Source organism: Electrophorus electricus, chromosome 24, assembly GCF_041902795.1.
Source record: "Electrophorus electricus isolate QZ-2024a chromosome 24, ASM4190279v1, whole genome shotgun sequence".
Lineage (NCBI taxonomy): Eukaryota > Metazoa > Chordata > Actinopteri > Gymnotiformes > Gymnotidae > Electrophorus > Electrophorus electricus.
Genome location: NC_137520.1, coordinates 6216621 through 6236615, shown reverse-complemented (window position 1 = coordinate 6236615; position 19995 = coordinate 6216621). Strand labels below are relative to the sequence as shown.

General features: G+C 45.0%; 1 protein-coding gene across 6 annotated transcripts; it reads right to left on the bottom strand.

Annotated features, from left to right (window-relative positions):
- Positions 1-424: 424 nt before the first annotated feature.
- On the bottom strand, positions 425-19995 carry uckl1b (uridine-cytidine kinase 1-like 1b). Of its 6 annotated transcripts, XM_027019242.3 has the most exons (17): positions 19881-19920; positions 18515-18564; positions 17485-17621; positions 13399-13592; positions 12929-13035; positions 10999-11169; positions 10639-10710; positions 10299-10488; positions 10003-10064; positions 7266-7285; positions 6306-6404; positions 5327-5420; positions 4851-4913; positions 4565-4687; positions 4011-4118; positions 3444-3600; positions 425-2659 (listed from the first exon to the last, which is right to left on the bottom strand). In XM_027019242.3, exons 3-17 carry the CDS (start codon positions 17550-17552, stop codon positions 2592-2594), a joined length of 1596 nt encoding a protein of 531 aa, XP_026875043.2. In that variant the 5' UTR covers positions 17553-17621; positions 18515-18564; positions 19881-19920; the 3' UTR covers positions 425-2591. The 6 variants fall into 6 exon arrangements, 5 of the variants coding, with proteins under 5 accessions (XP_026875043.2, XP_081562789.1, XP_081562788.1 ...); XM_081706663.1 differs by lacking the exon at positions 7266-7285 and adding an exon at positions 8872-8888 and having other exon boundaries at positions 17485-18564; positions 19881-19970; XM_081706662.1 differs by having other exon boundaries at positions 17485-18564; positions 19881-19970.

Here is a 19995-nt window from a genome sequence, read left to right as displayed (position 1 = left end):
CCACAGCATCCTTCCTGTGTATTTGAAACATGAATGGCTTGATTTACTATCCATTGCCATGCATATTTTTAAAACAAAGCGATGTGGTGTACTTAGGTGAGAAATATGTCATGACATAACAGCAAGAACGTGCGAATGTACAGCCTAACATTCCATAACAGTATGTCTGGTGACGGTAGCATGGGGTTGCATGGGCTCCAGTAGATAAATGCGTGCGAGTGCACCACGTCCAGTGTCCATGGCGGCTTTTCTTCAGGGGGAGGACGTGAACACTAACTACTTTGAGCTTAATCTTGGGAAAACTAAAGCCTACAGTGGAAAATGGATGTCAAAGCATGCAGAAATGAGGCCATCTGATCGAAAACCCAAGAGTCAGCGTGGTCAAATGCGTATCAAGTAAAACTACCAAGACTGAAGAAAGAGATACAGAAAACAAGTACATATATATTTTTAAAACTGAATTTTAAACATGAAAAGTTACATGTAATAGGATGATGTAAAAAAAAGAACAGCAATAAAGGTATCTATAGGGTACAATAGCAATCTAGATACATTCAGTGCACACTAGTATGAAGACATTCAAGATGGACAGTTTAAATATTTTCAAAAGCCCAACTGATATTAACAATTCACACAATAAACATATCTATATTTCCAAAGTGTTTTTCCACCTTTTGTTTTGCATTTATATAGTAAATACATTAACAAAGATGAGTCACACTGGCCTAAACACTGCAGTGCAATTCTACTTGCTCCCTGCGTAAAGTACCCAGGTCCAGTTACACAATCACTGCTGTATGGGGCAGGTGTTCTAGACCTAGCAGCAGCGAACATCAATCATTATTATTCACACAAATTACTTTTCACTCTGGATAGAAAGAAAACTGTAACTCATTAACATAAAAATGCAACTAAACAACTTATCAACCCTCAGATTACATAAATGCAGTGATTAAGATGATGTTGGATGTCACACTTGTTACAATAGCATGCAACAGATGGGAGTGCTATACGACATTTGGGTTAGTGCTGGAGCAGACCTGCATTTACATCATGTTATATGTTTACTGTAGCTTGTGGACACGCAAACATTACTCAGGCAGCAGAAAAGCCGGCATTGTTACAGTATGCCGTTTATGACGATAATAGGTGGGGATGTATGGATATTTCTAAGCAACACTGGATCAGGTGTCTTTTTGCGCATACATCATAAGTTAATATGTAAAATAAATGAAAATCAAAAGGTTAAATGACAATACCACTTTATAAGTTTCCTTGTGTGATTGTCAAATTGGCAGCGTAATAAAAAGTAACTGGAGGAAGCCGTCATACCTTCTGTAACTGTATTTTATGGAAATAAAATTGGAAACCTTGGAAAATTACAAAATCTTATATAATTTTAAAATATTTTTATGTTAGCCATTCGCATCTTGGGTGAATTAGAGGGACCAGTACATTGTAGAGCAGTACCATAAAGTTTGCATAATTATTTCACATGCATTTCCACTTATAGAAACTGCTGAATATTTTTTAGACATTAATATACTTATTTATAAAACGATTCATTCCATGATTTTCTATCTATTTTTTAAACCAACGGCAATGCTGATCTTTACATTAATCAAGCACAGGAAATGTCCAAAACACTCTCTGTGTCCTGCCAGAGTTGCTCAAGTACCCCGTATGGACGGGCTTGCAGAGACACAGCAAAACAAGACATTTCATACGCTGCAGCATGAGGACAGGCGACCGCTACTCTCGCTGGTAGTTTTGGCTAGCGTGGTGTGGTAGGAGACATAAATAAAGCCAGTCTGTTTTGTAGGCTACATGCTTAATTCATTGTTCTAAAAGGATCACCTCAGAGTTAACAGTTGTGGTTTGGTCAGCATCTCTTCACGGGTGAAGGGGAAACCAGGGAGTAGAAGAAAGAACGGCCACACATTTTCCAATGAAGTGGTGCTTCAAAAGATTTTTTATACATGCAGCAAGGCAAACCGCTTTAAATCTGCTTACAGAATGCCTGATTTCTATTAAAGATTGTAGCAAAAAAAGACACTTGCTGTATCGCTTTGTGCAAACAAGTGTTAAAAAAAAAAACGCTCACATTCAGCTGTCAAGGACAACACGCAACACACCAGCAGGACTCAGAACTCCTCAGTGACTGCAAAAGACATACAGCTCATAACTTACATTAACAGAATTAAAAACTGTCTAAAATCGAACATTTTCAACACAGACCCTTCTGAACCAAAGAACCCTTCATAAAATTTCATAAATGCATTATTATAAAATGTCAATATGCCATATTTTCCAAAAATGTTGAAAGTATTTAAAAACAGAGACGTTCTTGGGGTATATTAATATATTTCAATGGTCAGACCCATTTGGCCAACCTAGCAGTACATGGAGGTGAGTGCCAATCTTGATTAAGTGCCCTGCAATTCAACACCGGGGGGTTTGGCGGTGAGCTGGCTGTAGAGCTGAGGGTAAGCCTGTGTGTTGGGCCTGAGGTCAGAGGTCAGAGTTGAAGCCCTGTCCAACTTCAGTGTGTCCAGAGCACGCAGCTCAAAACAAACATCTCAGCGGCTGGGCTAATCCATGTCTCCATCGCTCCAGTCAGGCGGCGCGTCCGTGCCAAAGTACCTGTCCCCGAAGTTTCCTTCACAGAAGTGGGGAAAAAGCAGAGCTCATTTAAACCGATTAATTCTACTTCCTTCATCCAAATGTTTAAAATACATCTCCTCCCAACATTCTGGGATGCTCCGTGTACCAGCTATTTCCATTATGTGGACGTGACTTTACAAGACAAAGGGTGGATTTTTTGGTTTTTTAAAAAAAGAAAAAAAAAACAACCCAAAAAACATCTCTAGATTTATCTACTGTGAATGAGACTGTAGCAGGTGGCACCTTTGTCGTACAAACATTTCTGCACCTCTACAGCGTGAACAACTAAAGCGTGCACGTTTACCATCGTGTTCGGTCAAAGAGAATTAGGTCAATTAAAAAAATATATGCATTGAATTTTATTTTGGTCACAAAACAACTAAAAATGTTATCTTTAGTAATCCAAAATTTTGAGATAACAGTTCCGGTCTGGAAACATGCTTACATTCATTACCCTGTTCAATACGAATACTGTTCCTAGTTCCACATGCCTAATCGGGAATCGTGATAAATGCAGTCTCACTTAAGTTTACTTAAAGGTTGAGAGGTAGAAGTGATGAAATCTGTTGTCTTGATAAATTTGGGGCATGCTTTTTTAGGCTCCCCTTTTTTTACTCAGCTTTCAAAAAATGCAAAAAATTTATTCTAATTGGGTTACCCCCCGCCCCAGCAGTGCCGGTACTCTGCGAGCCCAACGCTCCTAGAGTCTGCTGGAGAACACAGGATTAAGTCAGCCATTCCGCTTTTCCATTTCTCTTATTCTAACCCCGGCTGCTTACCTATGCCAGGAATAATGTGAAATACATTGTTGACCTTCTTGTCAACGGCTGTGGTGATGATCTTGACCTGAGGGAAGGCGTAGGCGACAGAGTGCACGCCCATCTCAGCCATCAACAGAGACACCAACAGGATCTTTTCCTCCTGGACATCATGGTCCTGTGTGTACACACACACACACACACACACACACACGCAGACACACACGCAGACAGACATGCAGACAGACACGCAGACAGACACGCAGACAGACACACGCACACACAGACACAGACACACACAGACACAACCAAGAAAGTATCGCTACATGACAGAATACTGTATAAATAACTGAATAAAGCATTGCTTCTAACGTAAACGATATGAAATCAATATTAAACTAACTATACGGAGTATGGTAAGCCAACAGTAAAGAATCCCAACAGAATCTCGTTACGGACGTTAACAGGCGTCAGTCTCGGCTAGCATGTCGCCACAGAGCCTGCTCATCTAGGAGCAGCTATCGTGTAGCGGCGCTCACGTGACCCCCCCGGCCCGCCGGCTTAGCATCGCCACGGCGACAGCCTCACCAGCAGCACACGCACGGCCATCATGGCAGCAGCACCGGTGGACACGGTGCAGTCCATCAGGATGACGTGGTCCTCACTGATGTCTTTGGGCAGGCGCAGGTAGTGCAGCTGCAACAGAGGAGCAGAGGGCACGCGGCGAGGGTTGAGCGCGTTTATGGTTCCGCCGCTCTGCCGCCCTCCCCAGAGTGCCTGTCGCACGATGTTTGCCTCCCCGTTGTCACTTAGCAACGTAATGCTGCCTTGATCTGAAACGTACTGCCTTGATTTAAATTAATCTTACTGGCCTCTCGGGTATGGCTATGACACGACATGGAAGAAGCAGCAAAGCTGTTTTATTGGAGATCAGTGCTCTTAAACGGTAGGACTACAGTAGAGGAGGAATAACTGTGGGTTCATATAGTCAGCGCTCAGAACACCGCTGCTGCTTAAAAAGACACGTCAAATATTTTCTAGTGTCGTTACGTGCATGGTTCTTAAAAGTGCAAACTCAGGTCGCTGTCCCCGTTTTCTTTCACCATGTCCTAATATGGTGAAGGCAGAGTAGGAGGCGGTACCTCGGGCTCTCCTGTGTCCTGATTGGTCTGGATGAGGATCTTGCCGATGCGGACATCTTTGCAGACGGCGCGGAGAGCAGGCTCCATGGTTTCGCCCGCCCTGAGGATGGACACGCCTGTGATCTGCTCAACCGCCAACACGACAGCACAGACACCATTAAGCACAGCAGCAGTTTTGAGCCCTCAATGCCAATGCGGCGTCAGGACGCCGAAACAAAGCCAGGCCTAAACAGGAAAGAGGAGCATGAGCCCTGGGCAGGTTGCCAGATCCATGCAGTACACTCACCCTCTTTCCATGGAAAATCCTCCCTTCGTAGTCCTGCCCTTGAGGTGTCTGAACGACGTGGACCTGGCGAAAAGACCATGCTGATCTTACCATGCTGAACGGGGCCCCCTGACTCCAACAGATCTGCTTCACTTATAACGTGCTGTTAAACCCCACGAAAGAAAGCCGTCTACAGTAAAATCAAAGACTACAGTGAGCAGAAGGTGACATTCAGAACCGCCGAGCTTCAGTGCGGCCTTTTAAATGTAAAGGTTGCTGCATGACGGTCGGTAGAGCGAGCGCGGCGAAGGTGTGCATGGCCGCACCTCACCTCGTGCTGTTTCTGGTACTCTGAATTTTTCCACTGCGGTGGACCAACCACCATAGTTTCCACGTGTAAGGGCACGGCCCCGAAAAACACAACAATGCAGCCAGCCAGCTGATTCCACTTCAGCACTGCTTCACTCTCTCTCATCTCTCTCTCTCGCTCTCTCTACCTGAGATGGGAGGAAGGAGAGGGCTCTCTCGATGAGGAGCCTCATGAGCCGCTTGGAGTAGAAGATGAACTCGTCTCGACTCGTCTCTCTGTTCCTGGAACGCAGTGAGTACAGAGTTTCACACGCAGCACCTCAAAGCAAAAGGTCGGCAGCGCCCCATTTATCAATAACACAAAAAGATGCCTACTAAGGTAGAACAGAGAAACAAATAATCGAGGGAGCCAGTGGCCACGGGTCACACTGTCCAATGTCCACGCGGGCCTACAGAACTGTTGGAGGCCAGTTATAACACACTCTTCTGCCACTGTCACGCTAGCAGCCTGAGAAATGGCTAATCGCTCTTCGCACATTTTCTGACAAACATGCGCCAACGCAGAAACTGCCATTCTTTCCTCTGAGTGCACCTTCACTTCCTGTGTGGGACTGCTGTCCGACGAGACACGGGCCCTCCTTTTAAAGCAACGGCCTAATTAATCTCATCTCATCTTATGTTCAGAGTACACTGCATGGCCATTTAGAAAATGTAGCTGCCTTTATGAATTTGGTTAAACGAATCACTCGTCTGTGTTCAGGTGTCGCTCAGTATTTTCTTAATAGCCACTGCCAATATATGCTTAGATAAACAGGAAATGTCATCATCATGGCTGCTAAGATCTGCCATCTCAGCTGTTGCTTAAAGAAATATGGAAAATTAGATGAAAATAAACAATGCAAAATGTGTGTAGAGATGCCAACCACAGGTCTACCAGACTGTAACTGTCAGCACAATTGCAAAACCCTTTCTTGCTTAATTTGGGAGAAGTTTAAGGATGATTCAGTGAGAAGCTCTGGTCTGATGTGCGCATGATGAGACCCTGAAGAAGGTCTACACTACTTTCAAACTGAGAACGCGTACAAGTGTCACCAAAACCTTGCGTGTCCATGTTTAACAACTGGCTGCAGAGTCTGTGCTGAGAACATGCGTGTATTGGGGTCTGACCTGATAATGGTGTGCATGCCGCGAACCTGCGGTGTGCTCTCCAGTACACACAGGGTCTGGGGGAGGGGCTGAGCTTGATGGGCGGAGGCCAGCGCTGCCCTGTTGCCATGACCACCAGAGAAAGGCAGGAAGTGGTCAGCGGACTGCCACAATTAAATTGTCCCACTTGTGCATGCAAATACTCACAGACACACACACGCACACACACACTATCTAAAAACAGATGGTAGGGTTTGATATGTTGAAAATTCACACACACACCCACACACACACACACACACTTAATCATGTTAAAGGGGGAAAAAAAAAGTAGAGCACTATCAAGCACAATTATTTGTTTGTAGAAATAAGCACAACTGTAGCAGCAGGGACCAGACAGTCACTTAAAAGAGTGACCTTTCTAAAAGTGCTCTAAAAACAGACAAGATTCGGTTAATAATTCAAGTGAGTACAGAGTGTCTGGATTAATATTATGTTTGCTTCTTAAAGTTCTGTTCCAGCCATCACTCTTTGTTGCTAAAACAAAGCAGAGGTCCATCACACCTGAGATGAAGGTTTCATGGCGCATCCACATTATTTCCATTTAGAGCAGGTCAGGTTTTGGAGTGTCTGTATTTAGAGCACTTGTGAATTATATATTCCAAGCAGGTCAGTCAAAACTTGCATTTCGTCAGAGCATACATGATAAAAAAGTAGCAAATTGAAACGAAACCCTCATTTACAAGCTGTGATACAGTAAGAACTATATGATTATTATATTGCACAACGTGCATCCTACTCATCATTAAATAAACAAACAAACAAAAACATACAAAATAATTATTTCGAAATGCGACAGCATGCAAACTTTGACTTGACCACACTGAAATCCTCTCTGGACCACAAACTTGCTACAGGTATGGACCCTGGTGCACAAATGAAAAGCAAGCAGAGAAATAGAAAATCATATGCAAATCTCACATATCCCAGCGAAGCTTCCTCTACGGGGGGAGGGAACAAACAAACAAACAAACAAACAAACACACATACACACACACACAAAAACAGAAAGAGATGACAACAAGGAGAGAGGGAAGAGAAAAGATTTGCATCACACACTGTTCATCGGGTGCTGGAGAGAGAAGGGCATTCTGGGCGATTGTGAGGGGAGTGGGGCCTCTGCAGACAGATGCTCTGGCTGTACACACACACACACACACACACACACACACTCTCACACACACACACAGCCCCCTTGGGTTCTATGGCTATGCTCTGCACCCACCACACTAACTGCAGCCGCTTCATTCAGGGGCAGGTGGTCTATACTGCCAGCCTACTTTCAGAAGCTGATGGTTCTTACACAATACCGAAACGTAACGACTGATCTAGTTGTGATCAGCATTTCTCAAATCTTTGGCAGCTTCTGTAGTTGTGAGGTGGGTGCTTTTGTAGTGTGTGTGTGTGTGTGTGTGTGTGTGTGTGTGTGTGTGTGTGTGTGTGGAGGGCTCTGTTGGAGCTGCCACTCTCAGTCACTCTGACGCAAAAGGCCTGCTACATCCTGTGTCTTAAGAAAGAAGAGCTGTACTTCCTCCCTCCCTCTCTCTCACTCTCGCGCATGTTGCCCGACGGAAAAACTCGCGTCTTTGTAGTAGACATTGGAAACATTTCTGTGGGCAAGATGCTGCCTTCAACAACAGGCACGCTGACAAGCTGAAGAAAAAAAAGAGAGAGAGAGAGAGAGACAGAGAGAGAGAGAGAGAGAGAGAGAGAGAGAGAGAGAGAGAGAGAGAGAGGTCAAGAGTAGGAAGGCAGCTGCTTATGTTTAGACTCAGAATGCAGGAGGAGCGTCTCATTTAGAAGAGCGTCTCGGGCTCCCGCGCTGCCTAGAGATGTGAATGCAGAGGGGAGCTGCTCTTCCTCACAAAGCCCACTCACCTCTTCTCGCTGGGGGGGAACCACAAAGTCTACAGCTCACGCCTTCAGCTGTACTGGGCCAGCTGTGTGAAACCCAAACTACTGGATTTAACCAAGTAAATGTTGTTAGGACATTGTAGCGGATGACCTGCTGTTTGGATTCTTTAGAGCCACAATGGGGTCGATGGCGGTCTGTTACGTGACTAAATTTGCACGATAGGATCAGGCTCTTTCCGACCCTCGTGATTCATGCGATTTAGATTGCAGAGGGCGGCGAGGATGAACTGCACGTTTTAACCCGTGTGGTATCCCAGCGCCCTCTGCAGGATGACTAGTGCTGGCGCAGCAGTTTCAGCGGTGAGCGGTGCTTTCGTGGCCGCGGGTTTAGGACGCACACTGGACCCCTTGCTGCTGGGACGAAGCCACGTTTGCCTTCTGCTCGTCAGCTAAAGCCAGACAATTTTATAGTGATCGTCAGCTGTCATGCGAAAAAGCATCTTCTCGTAGACAGTTTTTAAAAACTGGATTTCCTTTCCAAATCCCTTTGTGAGGTCATCCAAAAAGGTGCTGAGGGTGGGCGGAACTCCGAGCAGCAGGAAGGGTTCGGCGGGCGAGGTGGGTACTGTGGCACAGGCGGTAGGTAGAAGAGAGACGGCTGGTGCTACTCTACCTGACACTGAGCTCACGCTGTGTCCCCGCCGAGTGGCAGAGTGGTGGTGGGGGGTGGGTGGGGGGGTGGGGTCGTGGAAGGGAGAGAGGGAAAGAGGGAATAGTCCAAGTGCAGTGAGCGGGAAAGGCCGACAAACGGTGTCCCACAGGAAAAAACAAGACTGAACTTCCTGTTGGTTAGTGCCACCACACAGCAGGCGGATGGAGCATTACCATGGCAATATGTGGATGAAATAATAGACTAGTTCGACTGGTTTAAAGACATAAATCAATACTCCTTTAGCTGCCCGGCCAGTGTTTAGTCCTAAAACGGCTAATTATCTTAATATACCCTCACGGATGCTACAGCAGGTCTAGGGTCTGCTAGTAAACTCTGACATTAGTCAGTGGGCTGAATGAAGCGGCGTTTCACCACGTCTCTCACTGGGCTTTTCAGAGGATGTGCGTGTTAGGTATGTCCAGGAGAGGGCGCAGTGGAGCATTTCTTAACAGCCACACTTACTGATCACTGGATTTAGGTACACCAACTGTTCCGAGACCCGTAGCTGCTAGACTGCCATATTTTACACTCACTCGGCATGGCTACATTTGGCTCTTTCATCAAATCACCTGTTTTCAATAAACATTTAAACTGTAAACATTATCCTATATATCCTAGAATTTTTATGCACATATATGTTTGCATTTATATATAGATATATGCACAAAATATAACTGCATGCCTTAAAAACAGACAAAACCGGGTTACTGATGAGAGAAGCCATTGGGAACACAGCAGAACCAGCATTGAGAGCAAGACACGTTACCATCCGTTGTCTACGTTCTGATTACAAAACATGAAAAGCATTGGCAGCCTATAGACACAGCTATGGAGGAGGCGTAGCTAATAAGGGGACTAACGGATAACATTATATTATATTAGAAAAATTTATATCTAAATCACAGAACACACGTCCAATATTTTAAAATCTAAAATTGTACATTCTGTAAAATTATGCATAAAATGTTTAAATTGGAAAAAGCAAAGATCATCTTACTGAGAGCACAGGTTAGCGTAACTGCAATTATGACCCGCAAATGAAGTTAGTGCAGCAGGACTCTGTGGGCTCACGCCAACAGCCCTGAAACTTACCTCCTCCAGCTGACTGTGCACATGCTGAACGATCAGATCAATAGCCACCATGTTTCCACCACCTACCAAGAGACAAGACACAGCATCAGAGTGTGTGTGTGTGCGTGTGTACGTGTGTATTAAGAGAATGCTTTCATAGGAAGTCACACTCGCCAAACATGAAGAAAAAGACATTTTGAACGTGCTGGATCTGACAGGCTAGTCCTGAGAACGTCTAGGGTTAGTGGCTGGAAGCTTCGCATACGACCCAAACGCACAGACGTCTTTTTCAGGCGCACCCCTGCGCGTGCACTCACCGCGTGGCACTACGATGTCCGCTAGTCTCATGGTGGGCTCTATGTACTGTTCGAAGGAAGGCTTAACAAACTTGTTGTATTGTTTGATAACCCCCTCGATGTCCCTGCCTCGCTCTGTAATGTCCCTCCTCAGCCTCCGTACCAGCCGGATGTCAGAGTCTGTGTCCACAAAGATCTTCATGTCCAAGAGCTGAAATGGCCCACATACGGCTGCATCAAATTGTTGAAGGAATCAAACAGCATCCAATCACGTGTGCACCAGTTAACTAGCCCCCCCAAACACATATTATAATACTTTAATAGCCCTATGAGCACTTAACACCCTGAGCAAGTGTTGTACCTTTAGCAACTCCTTGTCCGCAAAGGCCATGATCCCTTCGAATATAATGACGCTGGCGCCATAAACAGTTTTCTGCAAAAAAGGCAGTACATCATATCCACGGAAAAGCGCTACTAAGGCACGGTAAAATGTGCTGGTGCTCACGAAGACGGAGTAAACTGAATAGAACGGAATCACAAGGTAATCTGTATAGATGAGGGAGATTAGTGAAGTGTTTGTACAATGACATACAGGACCTCAAAAGGCCCTGTTTTACAGAGAGAAATATAAGAAATCTCAAGGGCAAGCAGCATGAGCATGCGATTCAAGTGCGTGTATGCATGTTCGTTTGCGTGCACTCGCACGCCAGCGGGTCCTCACCCACTCTTTCTGGCGGCCGTGCATGGTGAAGTCGTACACGGGGATCTTCACACTCTTGCCCTGCTTCAGCTTGCGCAGCGTGTAGACCAGTAGTCCGAAGTCGAACGCATCCGGGTGGTCAAAGTTGTAGTCGTTACTGGCAGCGCGCGCCTGCTCCTCCTCCGAGAGGACCTAGTCAGACAACAGCGCATGGGAGTCGGCCCACATCCAAACAAAACCCGGCGAGGACCATCGCAGGAGCTCAGGTTCTACAGCAACTGTGAACTCGGGTACCATAAAGGATCGGTCTCTCGACCTGTACTGTAGTAATTACCACGTCTCGATCAGGTTCTGTTCTTGGCTCTAGGTTTGTAAGCTTACTTTGGTGGGTTGGTAAGTGGCAACTGCTTCACATTCTCTACATGCAAGTTAAGTAACTGTAGCATGCTGATCTCATCATGAGGAACCCTGCGCTCTGAAACCCCATCACGTTTCAGCTTGGGACAAACTCTGGGGTGTTCTACACCTATTTTGGGCCAGGATCTGCAAAACCACAAAGGCTTTGAAGTATATTTGTTTCTCTCGTGGAGTTGCCAGGAGCTTGATGCATGGGAATAAATAAATAACCTAATAAAGCTAGAGTTGGAGGGTCTTCTTGCAACAGGTATTATTTTGAACACCGAGTTGCAGAAATGACAGGAATTAGACGTTTATTTTTAGATCAAAAGTGTGAGACTTCTGAAGTACAGTGGGATGTTTTCACTGATGGCAAAGACACTTTAATGGTTAATGGTCCCTCTCTGCATGAACTGCTCTCATAACTGTATAGTATGTGAAAGATATGATACTATTCTCACCACCCCACCCCCCAACCACCCCACAGCTGAGGTTAGCTGGACTATAATTAGTTGGGACATACAGACGTTGCGAACACACCGTCCAACTGTTTTTAAATGCTGGAATTCGCCCTACACTCTCTTCTGCCCCCTTTTCTACTCGAGCTTCCCTGTCCAGTCCTCGAGGATCCCGATCAAGGATAAATCTTTGATCTGGTCCAGCTCTCGGGCCATGTGAACCAGGCAGGGTGTGTTCTACAGCTCCTGATTATTAAACCCCAGCAAGTCCCCATTTCAGCCGGTGCGCGCGGCGTCCTAAAATAAATGATCACTCCGACGACTTTATCCGTGCCTGGATAATCACCCGGATAACGGCAGCACGTCAACAGCAACGAGCGCACGATTGCAGCATATGCAGCGCAGTACTTAGCTGGCTCCTTCGCATTAAATACTCCTGCCATCTGCAGCCCACATATTACAATGTCTCTAAAAAACACGCGATCCTCAACTCCCTCAGCGCACACACACAATCCTCGGCTCCCTCAGCGGAAAGAACAAGAGATTCTCTCGTTGCCAAGCACATCTGTGATGTCTGGGATAAATGTGTGTGCGCGCGCACGGGGTTGAGGGCGGCTGTTAATTGCAAGTGGCCCTGAGATGTGTTTGCACTGGGATTCTTGAGTCTGTGGTAAATTCCTGGTAGATTCCTGTGCGACTACAGTGAGGGGGCACCAACTGTGCAGCCTCTTGCATCAGTATTTATTACATAACGGTCTGAGAGGGACAAGGATGTGCTCAGCTCTCCCCTCACCTTGACTCTTGCAGCCCTCGTCATACACGCACGCATACACACACTGTGGGTTACATGTTCTCACTGCCATCTAGTTCTGTAAATAAATGATATTAAAATAATACAAAATGTTTATATATATATATATATATATATATATATATATATATATATATAAAAAACATTTGACTTCTAATAGCAAATGCTACATATAAGTTTTACCAGATGCAGGGTAGCGTTTCCCAGATGTAAATTTTGAAATGAAGACTGCAGAATAATTAGGCTTAGATATCATTAAGAGAGTCAACAGAACGATCGGTCTCACTTTGTAAAAGGAGTCCATTGACAGGAGCACAACCCAAGGAACGTCCAAGGCTTCAATGATCTTGCGAGCCACCGTAGTCTTCCCCGAGGCACTGCCTCCACAGAGACCTGTGGGAAAAACCCACACCAGACTGGACTCAACGTCAGCCTGGCTAGCCGTCCGGCATAGCTGCACCTATGAGTGGGACAGTCCCTCTGTATGGGACAGCCCTGGGATTTTGCATTTTAGTGTGCTTTCACGATCTGAGATGAGCTGAAAGGTTGTGTTACCAGCTGAGCTTCCCCCAGTAGTTCATCGCAAAAGGTCCAGCTCAAATGTGACCAAAGAACACATTTGGCCGAAAGGCTTGTGGACTGCTGCTTAACCGCAGTAATGAGAATCGTTAGGAGCAGTTAGAGAATACTAAAAGATTAGATAAAGTTCAAATATGGCTTAATAGAAAATAACACTCCAAAGTGTGATCTACTCACCAATGACAAACGCTTCTTTAGACTGAGCGCCATGTTCGTTGTACCAGGGTGGACGCCCAGCTGTGTAGATGGTTCTCTTGCTAGTTCGCAGCAGCGGTGGTTCAGATTTGCACCGGCTGGTTGTTCGTTTCCGTGGCGACAGGCCGCTGCTGACGGAGGGGAGGAGTCGGTCCAACGACCCTTCTCCACCACAGCTGTGAGTCCAAGAACAAGGGCAGAGAGAAAAAAAAACACTTCCTGTTTCTTTCACCTCTAAAAACCTCAACTTCCTGTGAGTAACTGGTTGCACAGTCACGGTGGTCACAGCCCAGTGCAGTCTTCACATATGCACACGCCAAGTCACATGTCACAGCGTTGCTGGAGCCTCACTGTGCTTGTGTATCACGTTACGGCAGCGCATTTTTTAAGATAATGAGGTTTAGTTGAAAGATGACAACTTGATCATGCTTTCATTAAATCTTAATCAAAATAACTCCATTTGCAAAAAAAAAAAAAAAAACATTAACAAAAAAAAAATAATAATCTCCTCACAATTTGTAATTTGCACATTTTGCAAGCAAGTCCAAGACCAAAAATACGCACTCAAGGTAGGGCTGAACAATACTGCAGGAAAATAATACCGTGATATTTTAGGTTTTTATAATAAATATTGCTAAATTAAAAGAAAGGAATCAAATAATTCCCTAGAGAAACTATTTGCAAAAGCACCTCATTATTACTCTACAAAAACAAAGGTTGTGCTTGGTGTGGGGACAAAATGTAACTATACTTCCACATCTTAGAATACTGTAAAATCTACTGGTGAACTCTTGATGTGACTGGGTTAAAGACTGCATTACCAAGAGGGAGTGATGCTTTTTGGATCATGTGAAAGCTGTTAACACTAATTATCCAAAGCAACCTACAATTATGACTGAGTACAACTTGAGCAATTGAGGGTGAAGGTTCTTGCTCAGGGGCACAACAGTGGCAACTTGGCAGGGGTGGGGCTCAAACCAGCAACCTTCCGATTACAAGTCGAGTACCTTAACCACAGAGCTACCACTGCCCAACATTCAGCAGTAACATCCAAGATTACTACATAACCCACAGCTTTCTGCGACATCAGTGTGTCGAATGCCAGCACTGTGACAATGATTAATGAATTACACACTACTGTGTACACCCAACGCCCAACTCTGGGTGCCAGCAACTTAAACGTATGTTACATCCAGGGGTGAGCATTTCCGTTTAGCAAAGGAAAAAAAAAAAGTTTGTATCTCGATCAAATGAGACAGAAATGAGACAAAAGTAAACAAACAAACCCAAATTTGTGACTGGCACTCTTAGTAAACATGCCACCTGAAAAACAAACGAAGCAGCAGGAGCCAACGCCAGGTGCCGTGAATTGTCCCCCACCCCACCTGATAGACGTTCAAAACTGAACATCATTAAGCTCTTAAAGAGAAGACTTTAATTTCGCTATTAATTGTAAAGCACTTTATTCCGCCAATCATGTTTTATTCAGTAAGTACATTGAACCCAATGTGAAAAGGTATGTAGCTGTAAGCGTGAAAAACGAGACTTTGAACCCCAAATCAGGTCTGGTGAGTGTAAGGGTTTAAAAGGTAACCTGAGGGAGGTGGGGAGATTTGTTTACACGAGTGTGTGTGTGTGTGTCAGCTTTTTGGCACAGCTCCATCATTAAGGAAGCATAGCATAAACAATTCTCCCAAGCACAACTTCATACCATGTTTTCTTTGTGGGTTTTGCATAACCGTTTAACATTGTTTGGATTTCACTTCTTTTTTTTTTGCCTAGGTCATACAATTTTTCTTTTTTGCTCTCGACATCGCAGCTCAACCCAACCTCAAGACACTTCAAAGCAGCTACAAAAACGAACTGGCAGGAGCTGAATTGCTTAACTATATCCTTTCCAGAGAACCATGTTGGGCCCACATTTTAATACGCAATATTGATGAATATTGCACCCGAGATTAAGGTCATCTCATAGAATGAGCATCAACTGTTTCAGTGCAACAGCGTCAAAAATACGGAATATACCAGAGCAACGTTTAATGATGTTACAAGGTTATGGACATATAGTGGCTTACTGTTTTTCACAGAACTAGACTTCATCTCTCAATCACTGCAGCTCGCTGCAGGATGTTCCTTGATGTACCAAAGATGTCTCCATAACTTGCATCCACCAAACTGTCTGTCAGCACACCCAGCTAATCACAAGGTAGCAGTCCTGATGCAGTTTCAGCTTCTCCTCAGTACATGTGAACGTCAATTCAAAGCCTGGCGCCATCTTCTACCGTGGAAGAGGAGAACGTGAAAAAGCCGAAGACATGACAGCCCGCGCCACCGTGCTCGCGCCGTTACCGGAGACAGGACAGGCTCGCGCATGACCCGCGAGCTTCCCGCTTGATATTTAACGGAAGGTTAACTGGCAGAGTATCCAACTAAGTAGTAAGTGGACTGGAGGGAATGAATGAACAAATATACTTTTAGGCAGTCACCTTTCGTACACTGCAGAAGTAATAAACTCCTCCGTGTTCTAACGCTAGTTAACTAGTTACCGTTTTCACACAAATGTTGAGTGTTTCACACAAAAGCTGAGTGCACGGTAAAGGTTATGGAAAATACCAAACAGCAGATTACTTTTACTTGGTTAATATTTTTTTCTGTGTAAAAACCAAACTTTTTTTGCTTGCCATTTATATCAATCACTTAGCTAGCATGGCTATCCCAGTTAAGTCAAAAATAACGTTCAACGATTACGTTCACAAACGGATGCTGTGCAAATACATTGAAAAACGCGTGAAAAGAATCGGTATTTATCCATTTGTTTGTGCATTTCAGAATTTTTATTATTTAAAACCCAAAATGTAATATGGCATATAAATACACTAAATTAGGTTTAGTTTTGACACTATGCAATTTAAGCATTACAAAAATGTTCATTTTTCTTAAATAGAAACCAGTTAATTTCAAGACACCCGTCATATTCTCTTTCGTATATTTACTACTGATCTTTAATAAAGCAAAAGTATTTCTTATCTGGCTTACTTGATCAATCGATGGAGTAAGCGAAAGAATGTTCAATTACTAATCTATTACTGCAGCCCTACTGAAAATACTGTATCAGGACATGGCCCGAAACATCTCATATGTGGTAGCAACATCAGTAAACTGCAAACAAACAAGCTGAATGCGGTACAGTTCAACTAATCTTACTCGAAACTGTAAGAATGGTGTTGGTGTCGCTGTGTGTTGCCATGCTGGTCTGTCTTGGCCAGGTGATCAGACACACTTACGAAAGCAGTCGCATGCACCAAACATCCCCAGAAGATGAGAGTAAAAAGCCATTGGAAGAGTAGGTCATGGCTTCTCTGCTGTGCTCCTGAGTGGATTTAGGGACCTCTGCAGTGTGTGTTTCTGAAGCCTTCCCCAAGGTCTCAATATGACTCAAATGCCCAATGCTTTAACATAGATCAAAGTAATCAGGCCATAAAAGACCTGGGTAGGTGGGGGTTCTGTAGTATCTTTATCAGTGGCAGTTTTACTTGAACTCAGGTCTGTGTGTTGCTATACCATCAGTCCAACTAAAGTATAATGAGATAGTGATAAAAGATTAGGTTGCTTACAGCAGACTCTGCCCTTCCTTTGAAGGGTTCAGGAGGCCGTTGTCGCAGCTTAAGCAATTTCAGACAGACAGACACACACACGCACACCAGCAACTTGAAGTAAACATATTCTCTACAAAAACCCTTTACATCTTCATTACTCACACTCAGCGTTGCTGCCAAGCTCAAAGTGCAAGTGAACTACTGCTGACAAAGTTGTGTTCTTCTAATAAGAACCGTAAAGAGTAAACAAGTTGGTCTAGAGATGCAACACTGTCCTTTTTGGCTTCCAAACACCAAACCACAGACAGCCATGGCAAGTAATAACACTCAAGACTGAATGTGTTCAGAGTTACGTAAGGCAGACAAGCAACAGGAGCTGTCAAACAGACCAGAGCTGTCAAACAGACCAGAGCTACGAAGGACGAGCCGCACCTGAGTATTAGTGACCGGGCAAAGGGATAAAGGGGCTTACCTGCTGTCCGCCCTAAGAGCCCAGCAGCCTGAAATCCTGGCTCCGGAGCAACCTGGGAGAGTGTTCATGGTGCATGCCCCACGCAGAGGAGAAAGTGCGTCTCAGGGAGAACAGCACTTATATACGAGCCCGCTACCCTGGAGGGAGCACATATGGGCACAAACATGCACACCTCCAAACACACGCACACACGCTCACATACAAATAGCCGGGTGCAGTGCTAACAGAACCCGTGCCCTCTGGCAAGACACTGCAGTGCGAGCGAGAAAGGGGAGAAACAGGAAGAGCGAATGAGAGGGAGAGAAAGTCTGAGAAAACAAGACAGACAAGCAGAGGGGGAAGAAACGAAACTAGGGTTGTTTTGTTTTGGTTTCCTTGTCACTAGCAGTAGCAGACTATGGCCACTGTAGGAGGAGAGTACTTCAAAAATGAAACTACTGCAGTCACACTCCACCTCCCTCCCTCCCTCCCTCTCTCTCTCTCTCTCTCCTTCTCTGTTGTTCATACTCTCCACCTCTCTATCCCCCCTCCCTCCTGCACTGCTAAGAGTCCTGCCAACGAACATAAGAGGATAACCTATCCCCACACATTCTGCTGGCTATGTGGTATTAATAGCTGTAGGATTGGCATAAGCGAGAAAAAGCCCTCCCCCCATCAGACGCATGCACCCACAACCCCCTCAACCCAAACCCCCAGCCCGGCTGGCCTCTAAAGGGAACACACGTCTGGCCGTGGCATTCACCGTCACAATGGGATTGCAACGGGTTACAGCACTAGTCGCAGTCTACTGAGAAAGCGAGAGCGGTGAGGAAGGTAGGGTATTTAAATTATGTCAAGTGGTTCTGTCAAGCAGAGCAGAGAGAGAGAGAGAGAGAGAGAGAGAGAGAGAGAGAAAGCCAGGAAGAGAGGCATAGAGTAAGGGAGAGAGAGAAAGGTCACTATGACACCCAGTCAAAAGTCATCACGTCTGTACATGTCTGACTCCTGTGTCTATGGAGACCGACTGCTGCCTTAATCCCCCAGTACCTACACTCCATCAACCAGTCTCTCCCTCAGGACAGTCTCCTCATATCCCCTCTCCTGGGATAGACACAGACACACACACACACACACAGACAGACAGACAGACAGACAAACAACATGATGAAACCCTGCAACCTTTACCTGTTTCCAGTAAGGAACAGAATATTAAACCTCTCATCTTATACTGGCTTCCCTGACACACTGTAAAAGGATGTGGACTTCATTTTGCTGCAGATCTCATGAATATTTTTATTTTTTGGAGTAACTAAACAAACTCTCATCTAAGTGCAAGATTCCAACAGATCAACTTTAAACAAGTTGCTAAGGCAACTAGCTAAGCCACTGAGCTATAATGTATTATTACTGACTTGCAGTGGACCAGTCAGGTTTGCAAAACAACATGTACCGTACAAATGCACACAAAACATATGTAGTTATACAAAAACACTCTCTCTCTCTCACTCTCACACACACACACACACACACACACACACACACACACACACACACACACACACAGGCTCCTTGATGATAAGCCTGCTAGTAGTTCACCTTCAAAACAGCAAAGGTCGGTATCTTTCAGTGTGGTCCACATGTCTAGAAACCCTTACATCTATTTCAGGACACAATAAGCGTGTGTCCAACACATCCATTTATTGTACAAAGCATTTCACTGTCCCTAAAGCAGCTGCCTTACAGTAACGTGACACACACAGATACACACACTCCAAATACAGGGGAAAAAAGGTTATTTTAACAGCCTGGTCCTGGAATGTCATGCAGCCAAAATAAGAGCATACATATTTAATAATAAGTTGGTTGGTCTTTATATGTCTTCCAGCCTGACATGCTATTATGCACAGTAGTCACTAATAACACACTTTTGTGTAGTTAGGATATTACACCCTCTTGTGGTAGCGTGTGACAACCGTCATCCCACAGCGGAAGCGTGCTTCACTCTAAACACGAGGCGACGATTCGGTCGTACTTTTGTATAATTTACGTTAACCACGAATACCAGGCGAATCTCTCTCTCTCTCTCTCTCTCTCTCTCTCTCTCTCACACACACACACACACACACACACACACACACACACACACACACACTCACTCTCACACTCGCTCTCGCTCTCTCTCACTCACTCACACTCACTCACTCACTCTCTCTCTCACACACACACACACACACACACACACACACACACACACACACACACACACACACACACACACACTCTCACACTCACTCTCTCTCTCTCTCTCGCTCTCGCTCTCTCTCACTCACACACTCTCTCTCTCTCTCTCTCTCTGTCTCTCTCTCTCTCACACACACACACACACACACACACGCACGTATGTGCGGTAAAGGTACCTTGCGCTCCGCACTGACGACTTCTCACCGTACTCCATCTTGGAAATGCGTCCTCTTCCGCACAGCGAAGACATTGCGGGCTTCCTATCTGACAGTCAGCTGTGTCCTACGTCAG